The 25,987-nt window shown below is 42.4% G+C and overlaps 1 protein-coding gene across 8 annotated transcripts in view; it reads right to left on the bottom strand.

Moving 5' to 3' along the window:
- The window catches only part of CRTC1 (CREB regulated transcription coactivator 1), a 1,230,699-nt gene that overhangs the window by 377,146 nt on the left and 827,566 nt on the right, over positions 1–25,987 (bottom strand). For 3 of the 8 annotated variants that reach the window (XM_069649310.1, XM_069649311.1, XM_069649315.1), the window contains exons 11-12: positions 1,541–1,555; positions 66–167 (exon numbers count right to left, since the gene is read on the bottom strand). The exons of the other annotated variants lie outside the window; for them this stretch is intronic. In XM_069649310.1, the coding sequence (XP_069505411.1) occupies positions 66–167; positions 1,541–1,555 (117 nt within the window). The remainder of the gene's footprint in view (positions 1–65; positions 168–1,540; positions 1,556–25,987) is intronic. 8 annotated transcript variants of the gene reach the window in all.

The raw sequence follows: 25,987 nt of genomic DNA, 5'->3' as shown, positions 1-25,987 counted from the left end.
TAATGGCAAGACTCAGCTACAAACTGCAACAAAAGCAAGGCCTGTGAAATCACAGAGACCCTTACTTGAGGGGAGCTGCCAGGAGAGAAGCCTTGATTGGAGACAGGAGAAGTGGGAGACTGGTTGGCTGGGGATCCAGCACTACTGCGGTACTGCTGGAGTGAAGCCTACAGAACAACACAGAATTAAACAATGGGATTGCTAGACAGTTTAACAACTATGCACATAATGGTGCACAGCTGGGCATTGTCTCCCAGAAAACTACAACACTAGTCTGCAAAATAAAATTTATATATATGCACATACCACAAACCCAATCATATTTAGCTTCCAAAAATAGCTTGGCACAATAGTGGATGGTTGTAAAATAAAATTTTTAAAAAAGTAACATTCTATTTTAAATTAGGGCCCCTTGTCTTGTTATTTCAAATGATTGACTAGATAGAATGCTTTTAACTATCTCTTTTCATTGCAAATGTTAATTCGACAAAATGTATAGCTTCAGTTTTTTCCAAATATCTTAAAGGGCTACTGATAAATAACAGGTCTACATTTGATATTTTGTTTCCCTCTTGTGTATAAAGTCTGGACAATGATCCATAATAAGGAATACATAAAATTAAATCTACAATGTAAAATCAAATATTTATAGGCAGGCATTGTCGACAAATCTTGAACATACTTCAAGTCTGTGAAAACAATTTATTTGGAGGAAAAAGCCTTAAAAAGAAAGCCCTTTTTGGTTAAAAGGTTCCCCAATCGTGTAAACCTTCTGTTGTGCATATTATAACTACATATTTAAATATTTTATTTTACCCTTCTATAATAGAATCTGCAGTGCCCGTTACTGATTAACAAGTCAATGTGTTTTGATCAGTTAAACACACACACATTTGAAAGCACAAAGCAGTACAAAAACATTAACCAAAAAGTCATTTCACACAACTTAAACTTTAAAGGAGTTTTTTTTTACTCTTTAACACATGTACTACTGAGCTCCTTTTGTCCATCTTAGAAGTTTAAGGGGGCTAGACTCATCAGGATTTATTATTTTATATTGGGCCTATTTGTCCTATTGATCAGTGCAAATTTTGAGAAATGAGTGTCAATATTCTTAAATAGAAAATTATGAAAAATCATTTATCATGTTCCCAAATTCGATTGATAAGATTGACGTGATCCATTCCTGAGTGCTCACACTAAATAAAACAAACATGCTTGGCCATTTCTTTCTGAAATCTTCTGGCTTCATTTGAGAAGGACCATGTTAAATATTCCATTATCAAATATGGTAGAATATAATTAGAAGTACAAAAACCAAGTCACCACTGAAACATGCAGCTTTTCAAAATGCCTTAGTCAAATCTGTAAACCACAAATTGTTTTAGTTATCGAAGTTAGAGACTTCAAGGGTCTGCCAGAAGCACTCTAAAAATAAAAATTACTAGACAGTTATGGCATTTGTGAGAATAGAATGTATACAGGGGTGTATGTGCGCACACGGTTAATGACAAACTTAATTTTAATAGAGCTCAACTACCTGGTCTTCAAAGCCCTGGGGATGGAGGCATTAAAAACAGAATGAAAAATGGTATAAGAAAGGGGCATAAATGATTTCAGCAGCTTTAAATAAAACACGAAATGTCACAGATGTGTAGGTAAACCAATGGATCACTCCCAGATACAGTAAAGCGAGAAAAAGGAAGTTACTCACCTGTAAGAATTTAGCCCAAATGACCCATTTTGCAGGCAAACTGGCACAGCATACAATATCAACAGTATAAACACATGAGGTGTGGGAGGGATAGAGAAGAGCAAAAAAGGGGGTTTTCCACTCTCAGATCTTGCCAAATACTGAGAAAAGCAAACAAAGAATATTTGGTCAACATCAGGAACAGAAAGGGACCATGGACTAATTTATTTATGGTTCTTGTTAAGCGTTTTGCATGTTGGCATTAAGTCACTTCAGACTGCTTTCAGACATTGTGGCTGGTTGTAAATGTTGGATTACTATGTAGGGAATTGTACATGTCACCTGCATTGTTCTTAATCTGAGGTATTGCTTTGACAGATGGGTTGGGTGCAGCTGCCCAAGGATGTGTTGAGGTGTAGAGTGCAGTTACACCGATATTGTCACCTGGAGAAGGGGCTTGACAGTTAGATGAGGGACAGCAGGGTGAGTGTTTTGAAACAAGGTTGAAGGCATGTTTGACAAGGAATGTTCTCAATTCCTTTCTAAAAACCTCACTGATCGGATTCAATTGGCTGAGGTCGCGTCGCAGCCGAGAAGCAGGACTACAAGCACAGAAAAACATGCATTGCTTGCACTGTCTAAAAGCTTTAATTTCCACAGATTATAAATGAAGGGAGAACAGCTTGGACCAGGTATGAAAATGAGAGTTGTGTGTCTGGCCTAACTGGCCACTCTTTCTGAAGCTGCCAAGGTAAGTTCCTGGAATATTTGTGCACGCCTTCTGGAAGTGCTTGTAAGGTATTGCAGTCATCAGGAGAGGCTCGAAATACTGCATAGACAAATACTTTAATCTTTCCTGGAAGCATGGCACTGAACGTCATCAGCTGACTATTTAAACATCACCCCAGCGCGTTCTGTGCGCACGTTCTGGAAGAGCTTTTTAGTGATTGCTGACTGCAATCAGTGGGCTGCATGGGTGTTGGCAGCTGGGGTCTGCTGCCGTCTAAAGGTGACCAAGGTTGGGATCTGAACTATCGGATGCTCGTGCACTGAAGGTATGTGTGCGTCTGCACAGTCCCTGTGTGAAACAAACCAGCATAATACAGACGGCTAAATTGAAGTTCTGTCTGTGTTTGGAGCTTGTATTTGCCTCTAGTGATTGAGTTCTGGTAACCCTGGTCTGTGGAGCCTGTTGCTAACAATATTTTGGTGTTTGCCTGGTGAGAAGGCTTACGAGTGAGTATTGTCATAACTTGCCCCAAGACTATTTAATTTTTCTATCACAGGACTAATTTCCCCTGAGTCTTCCATATAGTTAAGAAATTGAGCAATCCGCATAATTTCATTTTGCCTTTCTATCGAGTGAGGCTTTGGGATCTTTTGTTGAGCACACTAATCAACAACATGAAATCTGGCAAAACGAGATCATATGCAAACCAGAGCCCTTGAATAAGAGGGCGGAGCCCTCTGCGATCTAGTTCTCCATCAGAGGGCTCACAACCAGGCACAAAAAAGGGAAAAAGGGGAAAAAGGGGAAAAAGCCAGAAGCTAACAGTTGAGCAGCCCAACATCACAGGCTTGTTTCCTGTTCCTTCTTTTCCTATTGTTGGGGAGGGTGCACGGCTGACTTTGCTTATTGGTAACACAAGCAGAAGAATCTGATGTCCCCAAGTATCGACAATAACTTGAATCTTTGTCTTGGACTCCAGTGCGACTCATTGGGTACTACAGTTTTGCATTCTACCCACGCTAAACCTACTCTACCATAGGATAACATTATTTGGACTACTCTTTCTGCAACAGCAGATCTTGAAGGGAGTGCAGCGGGTTTGGAAACCTCAAATAGCAATAAGGAAATTACCTTTAGCTCGGGTGCTTCATATGTTGAAGAAGCAATGTCTGCCCAATCACTAAATGCAGTAGCTGTAACAATTGATGCTATATTTGGCTTGGTTTTCAATATTGCTCAGGAGCAATCGGAATTAAAGACCATATTGTCTAGAGTGGTAGACATTATTTTGGCTAACAGCACTGAGGCAGCTGATTTGAACATAGGTGCCTCTACCTGGGACTGTTATTCTACACCATCGCCTCAAAAGTATACTAAAACAAATCCGCTAAGAGGATTCTACTGTTCTTGTGGCAATGCCAACTATCACTGAAAGTCAGTAGGAGAAGGCAATGGACAAACCTCCCCAAGCGCCCAGTAGGCCCAATGTTACTCTGACTGTGCATACTAATCTAGCAAGATTATGATTAGTAGAGGCAGTTCACAAAGGAGTCGTAAGAACAGACACTGCAAAAAGATTCCGATGGAGTGAACATGTTTTGAAAACAACAAAGCAGAGCACAACATGGTAGGTAGATGGGGCACTTTCTATGGCCTGTCCAACTTGTAACAACTGCTCCTCTGGTGTGAGAGCCAGGCTGTGCAGCCTCCCATAAATCATAAGCAGCTGGCTGCCCCCATGTATATTTTAACCATGCTATTACATCACGATGCCCAATGGCTAAAGGGGTGCAACATTTTACTGATGTGTTGGTTCTTCTGGCGCTACACCTCAGGCTGTGACTAGATTATTTGCAGCTGCAGAAAACATCAAGCAGCCAACTACTTCATTATGGCCTCAGCAACATTGGCTCAGGCTAGGAGCCGCCCTCATGATCCATTTGTACCTCCATGCACCAACTTCAGTCCGAAAGAGATTCTAAGCTGTGAAAGTGGGTCAAATTTCTAGAGTGTTCACCAATGGCTGATAAATCGATCACACCTCTTCCAGCTTCTTCACCAAATTCCTGTGCTTAAATCCATAACATCAGTTGACACCGACCATTTGAGCTGCCCGACGCCGATTCTATGCAGAACTGGGCAACTGTCAAATGTGTGTCTCCTTTGAAAGTAGACCTGTTCTGTGCTAACCATTTATATGTTCAGAACCTGGGTTACTCATTGACTGTTTGTGGTAGGCATTTGGTGGCCAAGTTGCCTACAGAGATTAGTCAACCACAAATCCAAATTATTGACCCTATTATGGAGCTTGGTCATGAGTCGGAATGTTCTGGCCTCTTGTAGGTTTATCCGAAGCAACTTGCTCAATTACCATTGTTTGGACAGGTTGAACGCTGGGTTCCCGAGACTTTGGGAGGGCTTGGCAATTGATCGAAGAAATGTTACATTACTGTCTTGGAATTCTTGTGGTTTTCGTTCCTTTCTATGTAATTCTGCTGCCCTTCTTGTCCTAACTATTAGGATATTTTTGCCTGGCAGGAGACTTGGCCTCGTCCTGGATTCTTGATTGATGGTCTGAAAATCAGCCTGCTGTAGTACATTCTAGGGGGAGGCCTGTAGGGGGCATTTGTGTGGGGATGCACCTCAAAATTCGCAAATGTATCCATGACGGCTGCTCACCAAATGTATTGGGTGTAGTAGTTGAAGGCGTACCTCCTCTTAATAGGCTTCACTGTTAACAGTGCACAGAGTGTTTTCAGTGTTGCGAGGAGTTCCTGCAGTCTGTTGTCTGTTTCATTGCCTGCCGCAAAGAAAAGACATTTTTCGCTGTGAACGCAAGTGCACAGTGTGTGTTTTCAGTGTTTGCGGTGTGGGTGTCCGGCCTACACTTGATCAACTTCCTGGACCAATAATTACAACGGCGAAAGAAGGTATCGCGCCAGCTAGCAACGACTTGGCGGGCGTGGGCGGGCTGCGGTGGAACTTAAGACTACTGTACACAAAATCTCTGGCCCAGCGTGGGAGGGGTGATTGTGGATCTAGGGCTGAAATAGTTGTAGCGACTATCTCACACACAAACTCCTCACCCCAAATGTGTACTTTAGTACTTTAATACATTCTGTACAACGAATCAGATACCCGAAACAACATAAGGAGACAAGCTAGTGTGTTTGATCACACTATTCAAGATGAAAGGCAAAAACAAAGTTACCCACTTAGAAGCAAAGGTACGACTCAAGACGTAAAGTTGGAACAGTGTCCCCAGTCAACATGGGAAACACGCCCAACGACGTGGCCCAACTAAGGGGCCTCATTACCAAATTCTTTCCAAACTGAAGCAAAAACATAAGCAAGCTTTGACTCAAGCCCCAGACAACAGCGCATTTGTACCTGTGGTTAATGTACAAACTGAAACAATGACAGCCACAAACGCACATAACGATACAAGGAACTGTGAAGTGTCAGGACCTGTGTTAATAATCATAGAACATCAGATGAGTATTTTACAACCAATTTAAACAGTGTATAGAAAAAGAACTATACGAAGATGAAAACAAGACAGACTGAATAAGAGCCTCACCTGGGCTATTTGATAATCAGGTTACTTCCATATCACAATACATATCCAACAGCGATTTTGAGGAGGGGTGGATGACGAGGAGAGGGGAGGAGATCTGGCACATGTGAACAATCATGAAGACTCAATCTTTCGCTCACTGGCTGCTCTAAACAGGGTACTACAATCTTGTATAGGTCTATATGACAGTGGCATTTGAGGTCAAAGCAAATGCGGTTAAGCCTGCGCTAGTCAAGGGCGTCTTCTTACTGCTGTTTCGCTGTTTGCTGGGGCTGGGCGCTCGCTCGAGCAAACTCTATAGAACTCCCCAAGAACCAAGGTAAGAAACAGAATACGACCTTACATATTACCGAAATCACGACCTAATAGCACAATCCAAGACCCGATACACACCAATCTCACAAAGGCAATTACAGGTGAAATATCCTAGAAGCAAACAATCATTTGCCTAGACACTACTGCTGCGGCACGAGAGCAAGATCACTTCTTAACCTGATCGATCGGCTACTACCCCATTACGAGGGTTCCTCATCACCCAGATCAACGAGGTGAAACTGCAAACTACGAAACCGCATGAACCAAAGCATATGATACAGACATCCGTCCGTCCATACTCCATTGCCCCCGGAAAGCAGCATTTAGCAATATGCCACACAGTACAATTCATATCTAACCATCTTCCATTGTAAACTGTGAAGAGCTAACCGGAGACTGTTGGCCCAGAGCCTTTGATCCGATAGCACCAAGGACATTACATTCCATTGGATAAGAAGATCAATAGCACAACTTGATAATCAAAAGATTCAACCACCATAAGATCGAAAATGGTAGCCTCTACAGGCCCTCTGACCAGACATCGGGCCAGATTGCAACCTACTGCAGATCCTAATAGAAACATAGATGATACTTACTGATAACAATGCAAATGGGAAGACCACTGACAGGCTGGCATCGGGAATAAACAAAAAGCAGATCTCAGCTGTGACCACAAAATAAAAATTGCTAAATCGAAGCAGAATATACCAAAACCTAACCCCAGATCGGATCCACAGACTAAACAAAACATCAAGTCCCCCAATCAATTATTAACTACAGAGATGACAATACAATCACATTTTACCAATGACCAGTACGAAACGACGCACGACTCTGGACATCAACATAAAAAAGATTAGACAAGTCCAAAAAGGAACAAAATGAAGAACCAGAAGACAGACCTGAGTTGATAAAGACCAATAAGATTGATCACATGACAGATCACAAATTACAAGACTCAAATCAAAACTGAGCCAAGGCAAACCACACCACGGATTCATATTGAAACAAACTCCACACAATCAAAGTGAAAAAATAGAAAATCAAAAAGAACAAACTCAAACGCAATTGAAGATTAAGGCAATGCAAGCCAAGAGACTGTGGCAAAAAAAACTATGCCCTTTCACGCTCAGAAGCCACATACAACAAAAACAGGGAGACCATCCCCGAGAAACGCAGAGTGGCAAGGCTTTCTCTCGATATAAATGAAATAGAATCAATGACAAATCAGGAGAAGCGCGACTCAATATTTGGAAATTTCGTTCCAGCAAAGTTCGACCTACGAGAACCAGATAAACTATATACTCCAAAACAGCGAGATTATAAAAAAAACAGCAAAGTCAATTTACACTACTGACAACCCATGCCAAACAAGAGACCTCAATGATAGATATGTCCCTCCAAAAACAAGAAAAAGCAACTATCACAACATAGAAAATGAAGAGAGATGCACTTGCGAATCAGGAACAGAGAAGAGTGACATGCCTATACCCACAACGATGACAGAACTACAGAGCTTGCTAATCACAGCATCCAGTCAACCACTGGTCCCATTCATCAAACTATATGAAGTTCTAAAAGACTCGATAAAAGATCAAGCGACTCTTATTGCAATTAATGCATACAAAACAAATCCACCTAGAAACTTTTATCACCAAGTTAGAATCTCGACTTTACCATGAAGCTGAAACTACTCAATGGCAAGCAAGACTTTTCAAAATAATAAGACCAAATCAAAAAAGAACAACTCACAACACTTTACTCAAGCTACTAACAAGACAAGAAAAACTGACCAATCAAGCTCGGAACGGTCCGATATCCGACCATCCACAAAACAACGCCAATCAACCAAGCACCGAGAATGAACCAACTAGCACACAATCAGAACACACCCCCTCCCCCGCAGACTCAACACAATGAGGAAAGTAAAAACCAAGCATCTAAAGAATACCCACAAGAAAAGACCCCAAACACAATAGGAAAACAGGCCATCAAGGTCATGTCCAAGACAGAAAAACTAGCAAAGAGCCAACTAGCCCATTAAGAACCCCTGCTAGCACAAAAAGCAGAACCTACTATGAGAAACCACCCTCTGAGCTCAACAATTCAAGTAAATTAAATAGAATCATTCTCTATATTTGATACAACCAGAAAAAAGGAAACAGACACTCAAAAAAAGAAATTCGATCCAAAAACTCCAAAGCGACCTACAAAAAATAATGAAGGATCACAGGCTTTCAAGAAACTTGACCTTTCCTCCGAAAATGACAACAGCCAGGAAAAAAAGAAAAACAAAAAAACAAACCCCTACAATAGAAGAAACAGAGCTATCACAGAACACAAATAAAAAGGGCCAAAGCATTAAAACAACGGAAGCCCAAGTATTAGAAGATAGAATCACCATGGATACCCTAATGAATTTATCAATTTACGAGGATGATAATTCCCATATCTCAGAGGAAGGAAAAAAAAATCAGTCAATGAAAGAGTCATCCTCCCTATATATAGTCGAGGAATATACATAAAGGCCAAACAATCTCAATAAATGATATTCTCTCATGCGAAGAAATATCAAACAGAAGAAATATGGGAAATTGATAACTCCACTCCAATTACGCTAAACCAGGAAATAAATAGTACCAAAAACTCACCGACTCTGAATCTTCACCACCAAAATGCCCAAAAAGACTCAAACTACCAACATTGTGAGATGTGTGAGCCCCAACTACAAAAACCATCTTGCTACTTACAAAGAATAAAGAAAACCAATGATGGCCTGATAATGAACAGAGCAAACATTTTGCGCTTGCTCCAAACTATTCCAACGTTAGAGATTTTCAGAACGGATAACAAAATTAAATTTCCAAACAAAAAAGAAATGGATACTGTGGGAATCTGCTTACATAATCAAGAGGACACGATGAGAATATACAAGTGCAAACACTATTTCCTACAATTAGGATTCACATGCACAAAACAATGAGCTGAAATACTATGTATTCCAGTTAATAAACAAAGATCATCTGAACCAAATTAAAAAACGAGAAAGGAACCACAAAACAATTAACTGAGTTCACCTTCACACGACAGAACGTCCAGAAGTCACTCCAAGAATAACAGCAATTTACCACGCCTACTCGTCAATTGAGAATCAAACAAAGAAAATAAATCCCCACACTTAACTAGAAGGCGGCGTAAACGGACGAGAATTGAAACTAATCTCCTGGACTACAAGAGGATTTGCTCATCTATTCAAAACAGGAGAACAAGAAGTAGCAACCTATGACATCATTTGCCTACAGGAAACATGGCTTGTAGCTAAACCAATAACAGATGGATACCTGCATTATATCAACCCAGCCATCCTAGGTAAAAAGGAGTCCCCCAGGCAGTCCTAACTTTCTGGAAGATAGAATCGAACATGCTACTAATCGAATTAGAAAACGCCAACAGCTGGATACAAATCACCATCCTAGAAATAGGGGGAACAAAAAAGCCACAACAAAGCCAATAAAGAAAAAAACTAATAATCCTGAACATCTATTGGAATCCCAGAGCAATATCAGACACAGAGTTCAGACATAATCAGTACCAACATAGACACAGCGAGAATAAAATATCCTCAGGCCAATTTGATCATGTGTGGTGACATGAATATGCACATACATGAGAACTCAGGGGAGCAAACATCAGCCCTGAGAGAAAAAAAAAGAATAAAATCATGGATAAGAGTTGGAACTACGAAATCTAACCCTATTAAAAGGGAGTATAAAAGGAGACGTCCCACCACAGCCCACATGGTCGAGAGGCAAATCCACAGCATACCTTGACTAGATCTATTAGTCTAGTGAGATCTCAAACAAAGCTATACAGCTAAAAGTAATACTGACAAAGCTCAGCGACCACCATAAGATATCTCTCTTCTGGTCATGCAATCACCAATTCCTAAACAAAGAGATAAATAGCAAAATTTAAATCAATGCAACAACTAATCGACTGTGAATACCGGCATCCCAGATTTGCACACTGAAGGAAACATTCCAGCTATCACAGAGATCACTAAGAAATAAACTACGAATGGCTCCTATTGCCTTACCAAACCAAACAAAGAGTAACTGCAAAATCCCACCTAACCCGCAATCACTCAAACCTAGAACTTATCACCATTAAGAAAAAAACTTTACATAAACGTATAAGGGAAGCGCAAAAAGACGATCCAATCATGGCATCTCAAATTGTCCGGAGACTGACAACACCGTAACTGGATGAAAGCTATTAAACCTATACTACTCCAGAATGATGCTAAAAATACGATAAACCCAAAACAATTATCTGAAGTTGTGGAAAATAAATTGATCCAACATCTCATTGAACTTTACAGCGACCAGCGAAAAACCAAGATCTACGATACACATCACATAACACATGAATGGTTCAAATTATGGCACTGCAAAGAAATCTTAAACCACATAGAACACTTGAACACTTCACGGGTCCCGGGACTGACAGGCTGAGTAATCTTACCATCAAGCAGCACCCAGCCGAATGGACAGAATTATGGTTAGAACTATTCAGAATGATCTCTGAACAGAGAAAGGTGCCCAGAACATGGAATACGGCGACATTGATCCCAGTCTACAAACAGGGAGAAAAAGATTGCCCAACCAACTACAGACCTTTAGCCATGCTGGATCGATGGGTAAGACATTTGCATCTATGCTTCTCAAAAAACTGAACGAATGGGCAGCGAAGGAAAACATCTATGACTCGTCAGACGGGATTCATCAAAAATGTTGGACCAAGGATAAACTTGAAAATCCTTAATGTCATAAAGCAAGAAGCCTTCAGAACTGGAAGTCACAGCAATGCGGCATTCATTGATCTACAAATGGCTTTTGATAGTGTGGACTAAAACCAACTGGAACAAACTATACAGTTGGGGTGCCCCACCAAAATATTAGAGCCGATTATTGCCACCTATAGCAACACCTTGGTGAAAGTACACTTAACGTTTAATTACAGTCTCAGTATCCATTTCAACAGCTAGAGGCCTCAAGCAAGGCTGTCCCCCTAGCAGCCACACTATTTAATTTCTACATATATGACATCCAAGAAAACAAAGCAAATATCATAGCAAATCCTCCAAAGATCAATGGAATGCCCATACCCTACATATTGTACGCCGACGATCTGGTTATACTCGAGAAAACCTTAACCGGCCTACAAAGAAGACTGAAGGCTCTCGTGGAATATGCCAAGGACACTGATATGGCAATTAACATAACAAAAACGCAAATAATGGTATTAACTACGAAAAAGACAAATAAGAAAAAAAGATGCTACCCGATGATAAACAAGAAAAGACTAGAAAATGTGCAAACCACCAAATACCTTGGAATCCACAGAAATCAGTCACATATCGAAGCACAATGGGCAGAGCATTTGAAAAACAAAACTCATTAGCATGACAGTGCCTCATCATCCATTCAAAATATGGACAGTTCTTGTTCAATCCAATCCTTAAGTTCTATAAACAAAAAGTCACGCCAATCCAAACCTACGGGAGTGAGAGCCTATTGAACATCCACAGGACAATATGGATAATCCTTGAAGGGATAATCCGGAGGAAAGTACTATCACTACGTCAAAGATATCCAGCCATTCGAATTTGGCATGAGTTAGGAACTCAGTCACTAAAATCATTAACTGAATGGAAGCATATTGCACTTTATAGAAAGACCATATCAACGGAGGACATTCCGGCAATCAGAATCCTGAAAAATACACAAGAACCACCAACGACGCCAACGGTACAGAGATGGAAAGAATACTGCATTGAAACTATGAAAAACTATGAGATAAGCGCAGAGATGCTAATCAACAGACCAATGAAAGGTAAAATACAGCTCAGAGAAAGTGATTTGATCCAGACAGGAGAAGCCCAAAACAACTACAAACTTGCCTTACATTCGCGATATGATATCAGAGCAATCAATGAATCACCAAAATACATGCAAAGATTCCCCTGCACCCGCATAAGAGACACTTTTCTCCGATTCAGACTAAACATTCTCCCAACCAGAGAGTATCTAGCCTACACAAGACAAATTCCTTCAGAAAAACAAAATTGTAGATTTTGCGATGAAGCCATCATAGCAGAGTCGTTATATCATCTGTTCATTAACTGCCCAAAACTTGCAGAAACAAGGAATATTTTCAAACAGATGCTTCCAGATGATCTGATAAGTTACGAACCCCAAGAGAAATGGGAACAGACACTGAGTGGATGCTGCTTTCGTTTGACTTTTAGAACTATGCAATATTGGGGAAAAATCAGGGGGAAAAAACAAGAAATGGACACATAATAGATACGACCCACACCTTTAGATACATGCTTTGATCTGATGAAATTTTTATTTTTATATTTCCCCTTCCTACTTTTATAAGATGTACCCTGATGTTAATATATATGAAAGGATGCAGTGTTAAAAGTATGAGTCCAAACTGTAAAATAATATTTAAGTAAAATAAATAAATACGGCAACCGTTAGGGACCCAAGCTCTTTGATAAAGTCACAGCAGAGCTCTGGACATGGTACAAAAGACCAATATCATATCCCAATTAACAGAGTCACATTGGCCCCTAATCAAACCCTACCTACATCTCCAGTAGGGTCTAGAGGGGATTCCAAAACAAGAGACTGCATAATAATTCCAGATAGACAGGAACCTGTGTCAACCAAATTAAAAAGAAAGGATGAAGACAAGGGAAAGCAAAAAAAAAAAAAAAAGGGGATTGGGAGACAAAGTAGAAAAAGGGTCCAGGAAATGTATGTGCATAATCTTAAAAGCACAGAAGGCTAATAGATCATTGGATAGAACAAATGGTCATAACCCAAACAATAGCACCAAGCATACAATGGTCACAACCCCAAATAATCCAGCCTCATCAAGAGTCCATTCTGCAAAAAGGGTGAAGCCTGGAGCATCAATTTGTTAATGTGGCACAAAGCAAGGAATCCCGAAGGATACGAAGATAGTACCCATAGAGGGGCCAGGTGGTGACACACCTATGGTAACAGAATAGAGAACCCGATCACAAAAAATTTAAGATGTGGTGATTAGCAGTCCAACATTGCCTAACAGATACGTCAAAGAAAAGTATTGCATATGGAAGAGGACCTGAGTCCAGAATCTGCAACCTGGATGGTTAGGTCAAAAAACACAGAAACTATGGGTGGAGCGGCATTGCAGGAATGTCTCAGACGCCTATAATCTTCAAGTCAGAATTTGATGATGAAAGAAGTACTCCACTAAAGAGAACAAGAATCCTGAATCTACTTGCTACAGTGCCCGCTTTAAAATCCATTTCTTCTGTCGATATACAATTTGTCCATCTGTATAACAGAGCCCACCTGGGAAAGTGTGCTGTGTTCTTCGCATCTAAAGTGGTGGAAAATGCAGTACACACACCAGAAAGACATCCGACTAAAATTATATGAGAGCTACCCTATTGCTGGTCTCGAACAAATAAAACGGCTCAGTAAGAAAAAATTTAATTATGATACACTTGGAGGACGACCATCACAGGCACTTTGAGAGCTCAACCATTTCCGGATGGGAATGGCTTCCTCGTGCCCTGTCAGGAATCGCAGTTTGGCGACCAGGCTTTTACAAATTGCCTCTTAAGCATGAATTCGAGGGGATTCAACTCTTTTCTAGAGAAGAACCCAAATGAAAACTTAAGGACTTACAACTTCATACTATTACAAGAGATATGGCTCACCTGTTGTCCTGTGTTGGATGGTTATTTGCTTAATCATAAACCAGCTAAGAAAGGTGCTCATGAGCGACCCTGGGGTGGGGGAAGGCTGTTAATAGCAATAGCAAATGGGCAAGCTTGTTTGTTAAAACAATGGAAATGCACATCAAAACCAGCTCTGGTAACTGAAATAAGAGTTTCAAACCAAATAAATTGGACCCACATGCTAATTATAAACATAATCCAACACAATGTTCACTAATTAAGACAAAAAGGACACAACCACACTGCGCAATTACAATGTCGATTTATAATCACTGTCCAGAAATGGATGTAGCCGGCACATATTTCGACCAGCAGGTCTTCTTCCAGGCTAGAATGTACAAAGTAACATAAGTATAAGTATAAGTATAACCATTGCAAAGTTATGACAGAACAAAATTAACAAGACAGTGCATGAGTATGTATCAAGATTCCAATAGGGTAATAACACAAAGATATAGTAGGCAATTCAGCAGCATTTGGGAGGAGAAACAATTGATGGGAATAAAAGTATAATTCCCGAAATGCAGATCAAACGAAAAGAATGTGTGATGTGTAACATTGCACATGACATTTTTGTAAAGGATACACAAATAATTCATTTCCAAGCAAACTTTAAAAACAAATAATTATGCAGAGAAAAGAGAAAAGAACCATGTTGTGAGAATCATGAAAATCAACTCAAAAAGGCTGATTAGCTTTCATATCCAAACAAAAGGTTCAATGATGTGGTCTAGACACCACTGATTACTTTTAGTGATGATAGAGTAGGAGTTGGACTTGCCCTCGAAGTCTGTTAGAATGGCAAAAAGTTATTTTTGAGATGACTTGGCATTACTGATACAATTGTCATAGAACTCATGGTTGGCAGTGGCGGCTTTGCGATAAGAGGCAAGATTGGCCTCAGAGGAATTCTTCCACCAAGCCTGTTCCATTTTCCTTTTTTGTGTTCTTAGGATTTTATCACAGAACCATGATTGGCAGTGTGTTTCAATCCTGACAGTTTTAATAGAGGCGGGGGCAAGAGTATCTGTAACAGAAGAGACAATATCTTTGTATTGATCTACTAAAGTAGAAGTACAGCATGAAAGTAGCAAGTTTTCCATCATGGGTTGGGCAAGTTCACTGAAGGCAGTGAGGGAAATCTTGCGAATATTCCTGACAGTGTGTTCAGCACAAGGGTTTGAGTTCAGCCTAGCAATCTTAGTCAGAAGATCGAGTACGAAGGAAATAAGACAATGATCAGACCAAGGGCAAGTTATAACTTCCAGGTTGGTCAAGGATAGGCAATGGGACAATACCAGGTCCAAGGTATGTCCATCTTTGAAAGGGCATCTTTATTTGTTGGTGCAGGCCATAGCCCTCGAGTGAGAGCATTAGATTGGTAGCTTCAGAGTCCAAGCGTTATATGCCCCGTAATTAAAGTCACCAGGGATGACTACATAGGAGCAGGGTTTAATAAAGTCACCAAGAAGCATAAGCAGATGTTCTTCAAACCGAGGTATATTTACAGGATGATTTGAAAATGAAAAGAAGGGGTCAGTCTTAAGCTGATTCCGGCGCTACTCTTTGTGTTTATAGTTTTGTAAGTGGAAGCAGCAAGTTAAAGCTTTATTGCACTTCTGGGTATAGTACACCAACGTTATTTACACTGTTACCGGAAATCGTACCGTCCGCTTGGACACGGACATCAACAATAAAACCACAGAACGCAGGTAAGCTCTGCAAACAAAGCGCCCATGCAAAAAAACGGTATCACATCGTATGTGTAGAATGTAGAGAACCCGCTGCGATGACCAGACGATCTCTGATAACGGTTCACTATTCCTTTGTAGGGACATCGCCCCAACAACCTAGAAAGCTAACTGACAGCTTTTCTCCAAACTACCTTCTTATAGAAATCAACGAAGACCAATAAGTAAGTCAAAACTAATGGTCTCCCTTATAATAGTAAAGAGTTCTTTACATTGGGATCTGCATGTCAGGATTGGGTAAACAACTAGTCACTGTGTATTTTTGTTTTCATTTTGTCTTTTTCTTTCACTAGGATGACAATGTTGATGGATTTATGTACATAAAGCGTATGAAGAAGTTGTTTTTGGAAAAGTGTGTATATATACTAGCCAACATACCCCTGAGGAACCGCCACATCTATGGCGGGGAAACACGTGTCGGGATCAGGCTGGGGAAGACTAAAATTTGAATGAAAGAATTCAAGTAAAATTGAATGATTTGAATTCAATGAAGAGAAGAACAAGTTACTTCTTACCTGGTAACGTTCTTTCGATAGGATGTTCCTCCGACGTATTCCTCATCTTTGATAGATCATCTGCAGCTTTCAGTAGAGGGCGCTGCGCGTCGACGTCCCTCGAGCCGATGTCCCTCGACAGCCTCCGTATCGGCGCCAACGTCATCACACGTATAGACTCGCGCAGCGTCCGTTGCTCAGTTCCGTTTTGACGTTAACAGTTGTTTTACATTAATTGGTTATTGACCTTGAAGGAGCGTAATCTGCAACCACAAGGGAAGTATTACTGCGGGGATCGATGGGAGGGGCGATAAGGAATACGTTGGAGGAATATCCCATCGAAAGAACGTCACCAGGTAAGAAGCAACTTGTTCTTCGAAGGGATTGTGTTCTCCGACGTATTCCTTATCTTTGATAGACTCCTATAGCAGTGGTGTGTAATTGAAGGTGGGAGTAAAAACATCATGTTTCCCTTTAGGAATGAACAGAATGTAATATGGCTTTGCCAAACCTAGTCTCTTGACTAGAGGAGGAATCCAGGTTGTAAAATCTTGTGAATGTATGTGCGGACGACCATGTGGCAGCCGCACATATGCCTTGAACCGGAACCCCTCTTTGGAGGGCCGAAGAGGCTGCGATACCCCTGGTTGAATGAGCCCTAAGATTTTGAGGGGGCTCTTTCCCTGCTAGTTTGTAACATTCCAGAATGGCCAAAATAATCCATCGGGAAATGGTCTGTTTTGTTATCGGTAGTCCCAATTTTTGCCCTGAGTAACCTACGAACAGTTGGTCTGCTTGCCTAATCCTAGCAAGTCTGCTCATGTAAAAGTTTAAAGCCCGCCTTGGGTCCTGCCTATGTAGCCTTTCTTCCTCTTTCCCCGGATGGGGAGGAGGATAGAATGAAGGTAAGGTAATTTTCTGAGTGATGTGGAATTCAGATACCACCGTTGGGAGGAAATTAGGCTTCACCTGTAGGACAACTTTGTCTTTATGAAAAATTATATGAGGAGGTTTACAAGATAGAGCTTGTAATTCGCTCACCCTTCTAGCAGATGTTAATGCCACTAACAAGACAGTTTTAAGCGTGAGAAATCTTAGCGAACAAGAGTGGAGTGGTTCGAAAGGAGTACCCATCAGGAAATTTAAGACTAAATTTAAGTCCCATAAAGGAACCTGGAACGGTCTTGGAGGGTAGACATTGGTTAATCCCTTTAGAAATGGTATTACTAAGGGTAATTTGAAATACAATGGCTCCTCTGCAGTGCGCTTGAAGATCGATAGCGCTGCGAGATAGCCCTTGACAGTGCCAACTTGAAGGCCTGAATTTGCCAAGTAGAGTAGAAAGGATAACACCGTTGGTGTACCACATGAAAATGGGTCGATATTCTCTTCTCTACACCAGCTGCAAAATTTGTTCCAACAGCAGCGGTATAAAGACTTTGTTGCTGGCCTTCTGGCCGAAAGCAACACCTCCATGACGTCATCAGGGAGGTCCCAATCCTTGTATCTCAACCTTTCAGAAGCCAGGCGTGAAGGTCGAGGGTTCTGATGTCTGGATGGAGAACCTGACCTCCCTTCTGTGAGAGAAGATTCTCCCTCAGTGGAAGACGAATTGGAGGGCAGATGGACATGTCCAGAAGGTCCGGGTACCACGTTCTCCTGGCCCAGTCTGGGGCAATTAGGATCATGGTTCTCCGGAATCTTCTCAACCTCCTGAACATTTGAGGAATGACAGGGACTGGTGGAAACGCGTACAGGAGTGGAAACTCCCAGTCCACTACGAACGCGTCCCCTAGAGCTCCTCTCGGGGGAAATTCCCTTGAACAAAACAGATAGCACTTCCTGTTGGTACTGGTGGCGAACAGATCCACTTGAGGGGTTCCCCAAAGGACGAAGATCTCTTGAAGGACTTCCCGAGCTAGTTCCCACTCGTGGGAGACTGTGCCCTGCCTGCTCAGAGCGTCCACCGTCAAGTTCTTCTCTCCAGCTAGGTAAACTGCCGATAAAGAGATTCCTTCTTGAATTGCCCAAAACCAGAGCTGCATTGCCTCTCTGCACAGTGGCAGTGTTCCTACGCCTCCTCTTTTGTTGAGGTAGTGCATGGCCACTGTGTTGTCCGTCATTATCAGGACATTTTTCCCCTGTACAGATGGCAGAAAAGCCTTCAGCGCTAGTCTGATTGCTCTCAGCTCTAACAGGTTGATATGTAGTCTGGACTCCGATGGAGACCAACGACCGCTGATGGTCAAGTCGTTGGTAGGGGCTCCCCACCCCGTGAGTGAGGCATCTGTGACTACTGTTCTCTCCGGCCATGGTTGCCAAAACAGTTCTCCCTTCAAGATGTTTTTCTGGCAGGCCCACCACTGAAGGTCTCAAGCCACCTTGTCCGGAACCTGAAGGAGGTCTGTCATTCTCCCTGAGAATTGCGACCACTGAGTTCTCAGTGCCCACTGAAGAGATCTCATTCTCAGGCGAGCCTCTGGCACAAGGAAGATGCAGGATGCCATGAGGCCTAGCAACCTCAAAAAGTCGAAGGCTGGGAGACGTTGGGCATTTTGAAACTTGGTGACCATCTGCAGAATATCTTGAGCCCTCACCTCTGGTGGCGAGGCTTTTCCCAGGGAAGTGTCCAGGACCGCTCCAATGAACTGGAGTCTCTGTGATGGTATCATCTGTGACTTCTTTAAATTGAGGGAGACGCCCAGTTTGTGAAGGATGTGGCAGACATCAACTAGCTGAATCTGAGCTTGTTCCGGAGATACAGCTCTGATCAGCCAATCGTCCAGGTAGGGGTAGACGCAAATCCCTTCCCCTCCTTAGACTTGCAGCCACTACCGACATTAGCTTGGTGAAGACCCTCGGGGCGGAGGTCAGCCCAAATGGCAGAACTCGAAATAGATAATGAGAGCCGCCAATTGCGAACCTCAGGTATTTCCTGTGTTTGAGATGGATTGGCACATGGAAATAAGCATCCTGGAGGTCCAGAGATACCAGCCAGTCCTGGAGCTGGAGGGCCTGAACGATCTGAGAAAGAGTTACCATCTTGAACTTGTCCTTCCTGAGGAACTTGTTCAATTCTCGGAAGTCCAAGATAGGTCTCAGTCCTCCATCTTTCTTCGGTATGAGAAAGTAGGGGGAGTACCAGCCCTTGTTCCTCTCCGCTACAGGTACCGGTTCTGTGGCACCTTTCTCTAGCAGGTCTACAATTTCCTGCAAGAGGAGCAGATCTGGAACTTTCAGAGAGCTGTTTCCCGGTGGATGACTGAGGGATGCGTAGAAAAGGCAGGCAGTAACCTTGGGCAACTGTCTCCAATGCCCAAGCATATGATGTAATAGCCTGCCATTCCGTAAGATGTTAAATTAACCTGCCCCCTACTGGTGTCTTGTGAGGAGAGTCCTCAGAGCGGTTTAGAGGCGGCTGATGCAGTTGCCGAGGGTAAAGAGGCACCTGCTGCTGCTGCGGCTTTTGTATTTTTAACCCGTCCACCTCGGGTGAATTTTTTCTGACCCCTTTGAACCGGCTGTCCTCTGCCTCTTCCGAATGCGGAATAGAAGCGAAAGGACTTACCTCTCCAAGAGGTTCCTGAGGGGCGATATGGTGTCTGACGGATTGCAGCTCCCAGGGATTTTGCTGCTGCCTTTGATGTTTGAAGCTTTTCTTAACTGTCATCCGCCTTCTTACCAAACAAGGAAGAGCCGTCAAAAGGGCATATTCAAGAGTCTGCTTTGCACATCTGGAGCAAAACCAGACTTCCGCAACCAAGCAAATCTCCTGGTTGTTGTACTTGCCGCTTTGGCCCTGCTGATGCTGTCAGCAGAATCGATGCCAGTTTGAAGGGATTCGCATATTGCGTCTTTACCATCCTTAATGATGTTTAGAAACGCTTCCCTTTCTTCTCCCTCCGGGAGGCAGTCAGCCGCTGATGAAGCACACTCCCAAAGTGTGTGGTTGAACCTTGCGAGCGTACAAGTAGCATTGATGGATTTCAACGCCATGCTACATGCAGAAAAGACCTTTTTGGCCATAGAGTCCTATCTCTTGTCATCCCTGTCCTGTGGAACAGTATGGTAAGCCGATTTACTACCTGATGAAGTTGCTGCCTGCACAACCAGACTCTCCGGAGTTGGGTGTTTGGATAAATATTCAGGGTCAGCAGTAGACACCCTATACTTGGCTGATATTTTTTTGTTAACCGCCGGGATAACCTCAGGGGTTTCCCAGTTTGCCAATATTTACCTTTGTAATGCTGCATGAAATGGCACCACAGGATCCTCCTGTGGACCTTTAACCAAAATGTCTGTGAGGTTGTCTTGCTGAAAAGCAGGTGAGGGTGTAGACCACCCCATAAACTCGATTATCCTTGCAATCAAGGTTCTATAAGGGGTTTCGGCATGTTCCCCTGGGTCTGGTTTGGCAAATTCCACTTCTGGGGAAGTGTCCAACCCCTTCATGTAGGGATTCTTGGAGGTCCTTAAACCTACTTTCCTCAGAGGTAAATTCCTCTGGTACAGGAGTTGCAGATCACTGCAACTCAAAAGGTCTCTCCTGATCTGAATTCTCTGCTTCTTCATAAATAGATGCTAAGGCTCTGGAATGATCAGATCTTGGAAATGGTATAAATCCCATTCCCAGAGCAGAAGGGGCCAAATTCGTCATAATTGGCTGAGAAAACGTCAACGTCGTCGACGCGGACGTTAAAGGCTTCGAAGCCGTCGAGAAAGTTGGTAGAGGCCTCGAGGAACTCGAGAGTATCGGAATTCTACTCGAGGTTGTCGACGACATTCTCGTGATGGAGGCTCTGGGTATGGTCACTGGCTGTGGGGTGGCCGTGGGTTTGTCCTTTCTCAGCGTCGATGTCGGTGTCTAAGACGGCATCGAATCGACTGACCTGTGCGTCGAAGAACCCTTCGATAATGGCATTGAAGAGACAGATCTATGCGTCAAAGGGATTTTCGACGGCTGCGTCGAAGACACGACTTTGCCTTTACTCGAGGGTTCGTGACGCTCTCGAGTAGCTTCTTTCGCCGGGTGCTGCGACTCGCAGCGTTTTGATTTTTAGGGTCTTTCATCCAGGGTATCACCCCTCAGCAGTCTTCGAGGGGGTCGAGGCCACTTTCTCGAAGACGCTAAGCATCTTTTTCCTGAATTCCTCCCACTCAGTCTGAGAGCTATGTTTTGTGGGGCAGAAGACCCTTTTCGGGGAAACGGAAGAAGATGAGGAAGGGGATCTTTGACGTCTCTTTTTTGAATGCTTAGATCTCGAAGAGTGATGGGAACTGCTTCGAGTCCTAGGACGAGAATGTCTTTTGTGATGGCGAGGAGACGAATGTCTCGACTCCGCCGAGACAACTTTCGAAGAAGTTTTAACTGCCTTACCTCTCTCGAGCTTCCCCTTACGCTCCTTCAAGGCTTTCGCCGTCATGGACATGCAGTCCTCGCACTCCGAACAATGGTGCTCGACTCCCAGGCACCACAAACAGATCCTGTGAGGATCAGTCAACGACATTTTCTTTCCACAGTCTCGACATTTTTTGAAGCCGGACCGTAGAGTCGTCGGTTCGGATGAGGAAGCCATCGAGTACGAGTCGGTATTCTCGAGGAATAATGAAGTATATTTGACTGAAGAACTGAGCAACGATATTCCGAGACACCGCGAAGCGCGGAAAAACGGAACTGAGCAACGGACGCTGCGCGAGTCTATTTATACATGCAATGACGTCGGCGCCGATACGGAGGCTGTCGACGGACATCGGCTCGAGGGACGTCGACGCGCAGCGCCCTCTACTGAAAAAATGTTTCCGAGGCCAGCAAGCTGGAGATGATCTATCAAAGATAAGGAATACGTCGGAGGACACAATCCCTTCGAAATACTTGTATGGGATCAGGTTGGAATTACTAAATTTGAATGAAATAATTCAAGTAAAATTGAATGATTTGAATTCAATGGAGGTAAACACTTGTTTATTGAAATGAGAGGATCAGGCCAAGCACGACAAATTTAAATGAATGAACCCTAGTGATATATAATGATTTCAATCCACCTGGCCTAAGCCCCGCCCACCTGGTACCTTCCTGCCTGCTGCTCTTTTTCACCACTTAGCAAGCCCCGCCCACCTGGTGCCTTCCTTCACCATCACTGTCTTGTGGTCAATGCTGGATTTGACCTTTATGGACTTCATTCATTCACGGTGCATCACTCTTTCTCAACTCTCATGCTGGACTTCCTTTGCATCTTGTGACTCATGGTGACCCTGAGTCATGCTGTTCCCATCTTCATCTTGTATCCTGGCTTGCAACATTATGTGTTACTACTGACTTCTGTAATTGTATTCACTCTCCACTCTTGCTTCTCCACTCTTTTTGACTGCTTACTCTCTTTTCTCTCCTCCTTTCCCTTCTCCCTTTTCCTATCTCCTCCCCTTACTTTCTTCTATGCACTTACTCTATCAGAATTGTCCCTGGACCTAATATGATAGCAACCTCGTCTGTTTCCTCCACCATCCCATTACTGTTTTTTTCCTCCCCACCACCCCTCAAGCACTATCTGAAATGTCGTCAGGCCTAGTATGATAGTCGCTTGTTTTGTTCCTCCCCTCCCTTTCTGCACCCCTCTCCCTCACCTCTTGTTTTTCTCCGGCTCTACCAGAAATGTCGTCAGGCCTAGTAAGGTAGTCGCCTGTCTGTTTCCATTTCCTTCCCACTCTCCCCCTCCCTTCCTTATCTATGTCTTAGCTCTTGCACTATCTGAAATGTCGTCAGGCCGAGTACGATAGTTAATTTCGCATCCTTGCTGTTCATGGCCTGTAAGAATGTGGTTGTATTTTCCCTTGTTCCCTCCCTTGAAGCGCTTTGAAACACATTGTGTATAGGCGCTATATAAATAAACGATCATATCATATCAAGTTAATCAAATGAATACATTGGATCAAACTGAGGCTAAATAAACCAGACTAACCATACTTTGAAGGGAACTTTTTATTGACAAAATAACATTTGCTATAGTGACATTTGGGTGTGAAAGTGCAAGTTAACATTAGGTCTAATTTATATATTTTCAATATATTTACAGGATGACAATATATGGTAACAAGACAGATGGTGGAGGTGGAATCAATAGCAATTTTGATCAGAGTGTATTGCAATCATCAAAAAGTTAGGCGTTACAAATATGTGATGTCAGGGAATCTCTAATAACTTCAGTGCCACCACCCCAGCAGGATTGGCGATCAGTGCGGAAGATTTGATATCCATTAGGAAATGCAGAAGCAGCAGCATGATTGGTTATATGGGAAAAGCAGGTTTCTGAGTCACAAGAAATCAAATTCTTTCATGAGAATGAAGTCCGAGATCTGCTCGGCGTGCCTCACTTTAAAGCGGGAGAAAAAAGGAGGGTTCAAGTCCGAACAATTGGTAGAGTTAGGTGCAAAAACATTAGCAGATGTGGTAGAGGACATACGCTTCGAGGTCACAAAGTAAGCAGATTAGTATCAGTGTAAGGTGTGATTAACATCCTATGAGCTGGGCCAGGTATATTGCACGATGGATGGCTCCTACCTAACGAGTCTCATCCGAGCAGAGGCGGCAGGAGCCTGCATGAAGGCTGCAGGAACGGGTAGCAGAAAGACTGAACTGCACAAACCAGCAAAGACCGGCCTAACTGGCGTCCCAGCATTCACAAGCCTAGTTGCGGAATTAGAGCGAGGAACTGCAAAATTGATGGGATTTGTAGTTCTAGGCAAAACGATCAACACGACTTTGTATATGCAGAGTGAGATTTCTTTAAACTAACAAACTATACAATGGATAAAAGTCAAGAGGTAAAACTAATTAGTAGGAACTAATGTTAAAAGTGGAAAAAATCAAATCTAATTTAGATGGCTGAAGACACTCAGGGTACAATTACACAACAAAAAACAAAAACAGACATTATTTAAGCATATCATTGCCAAGGATTCAAGAATGATATGGCGATCCTTCAATGGAGCAGATTCTCAACAAGCACATCTGCAATCATGCGTCTCAGAAGACAATTGGGGTGACTACTACACAATGAAATTTGGGACAAAAACTGGGCACCTGACATTTAAGAAGGTGAACCTAACTAATAAGCAGGCTTGGGACTGTATATTTGATTAATTGGATATGGTGTTGATCATTGAATCGTCAAACAGCTCCAGAGCTTGTGGTCCGGATGGGATCTCCCATTTAATATACAGAGAGAACCCTACCCTATGGGCAAACATATTACACAAACATTTTACTTATATCGCTTAAGGGGGAAGTACCTAATTTCATGAAGAGCTCAACGATAGTCACCATCTTCAAAAGAGGAGACCAAGCCCAACCAAAGAGTTATCGGGAGATTTCCCTATTGAATTTGGTTACTAAAATGTTTGCAAAACGAGTAATAAAAGATCTAAGTAGGTGGGCGGACAAAGAGGGGATTCTGAGCCCCATGCAAACAGGTTTCCGCAAAGGTGCTGGTACATCACTGAGTGTGCTGGCCCTGTATGATTGTATCTCAAACATAGGAGGACCATTTGGAAAATCAAACTATGTTGCTTTAACAGATCTGGAAGCAGCCTTTGACAACAGACACTGAACGTCTGTGGCACAAATTGATTCATTGGGGTATTGATAGGGGGCTCCTGTGCATGATTAAACTTCTGTACACAAATCACACAATAAAAATAAGACTTGACAAGCAGGGAAATACATCAAGGGCAATGCCGACCTTTAAAGGAGTGAGACAAGGATGCGTATTTGCTCCAACATTATTCAACTTGTACCTTGCGGATTTATGGGAGGAAAGCAAATCCTGGAATTGTTATGCCCCAAATGTGGTGACCTTACGGCTAACATTATTGCCTATGTTGTTGATTTAGTCTCGATGGATGCCACTGAGCTAGATCTACAGAAACCATTGGTGGGGGTGTAGAGTTATTTACTGACGAATCACCTATCCATAAGCGCTAAAAAATCCTTTGTAATTACCTTTAAAAGTAGACAAAGTAAGACCATTTGTATGGAAACTCCAGGATATACCAATCAAACAGGTTACTAACAGGCCTACCTGTGGTTCTACATTTCTTCAAAGGGTCAACTTGAACATCAGAAAAAAAGAATGGAGGACAAAATTCAACAATGTATTTTTATGATTAAGGTTTTGAAAACAAAAATGTGTGCATACTCCTTATTGAGTTCTAAAAATTGAAAATCACACCCATAATGATAAATGGATGTGAATTTGTGAATCAACTCCCCAGATCAACTCCATTTATTGCTCTACGGCTGGAATTGGGAACCGCATCATGCTGGGCCCAATTTGCTAAGCAAAGCTGGTCTCTGCTAGAAACATTAAAACGGGCAGAAAAGTCTAGTCTGGGCAATTCCGTGTATGAGGTTCTGTTAAAGACCAAGCCATATCCTTTTTAGAAAGCTTTCATAAACGCTATCTGAATTTCAGAAAATAATAGAGTTTACGACGAATGACTCCGATTTTATTAAGAAAAAGATGATCCTTGGGTGTGACAGGTGTAAAGATATGAAGTATTTAGAGCGATTAATCTTTGGCACATAATAGACTTGTCAATCTTTGTACAACTTCAAAGTTAGGAAT

The sequence above is a fragment of the Ambystoma mexicanum genome, chromosome 1p (genome assembly GCF_040938575.1).
Source record: "Ambystoma mexicanum isolate Mex_15411 chromosome 1p, UKY_AmexF1_1, whole genome shotgun sequence".
Lineage (NCBI taxonomy): Eukaryota > Metazoa > Chordata > Amphibia > Caudata > Ambystomatidae > Ambystoma > Ambystoma mexicanum.
The sequence above is the reverse complement of the archived record's forward strand: the minus strand, read 5'-3'. Positions and strand labels throughout refer to the sequence as shown.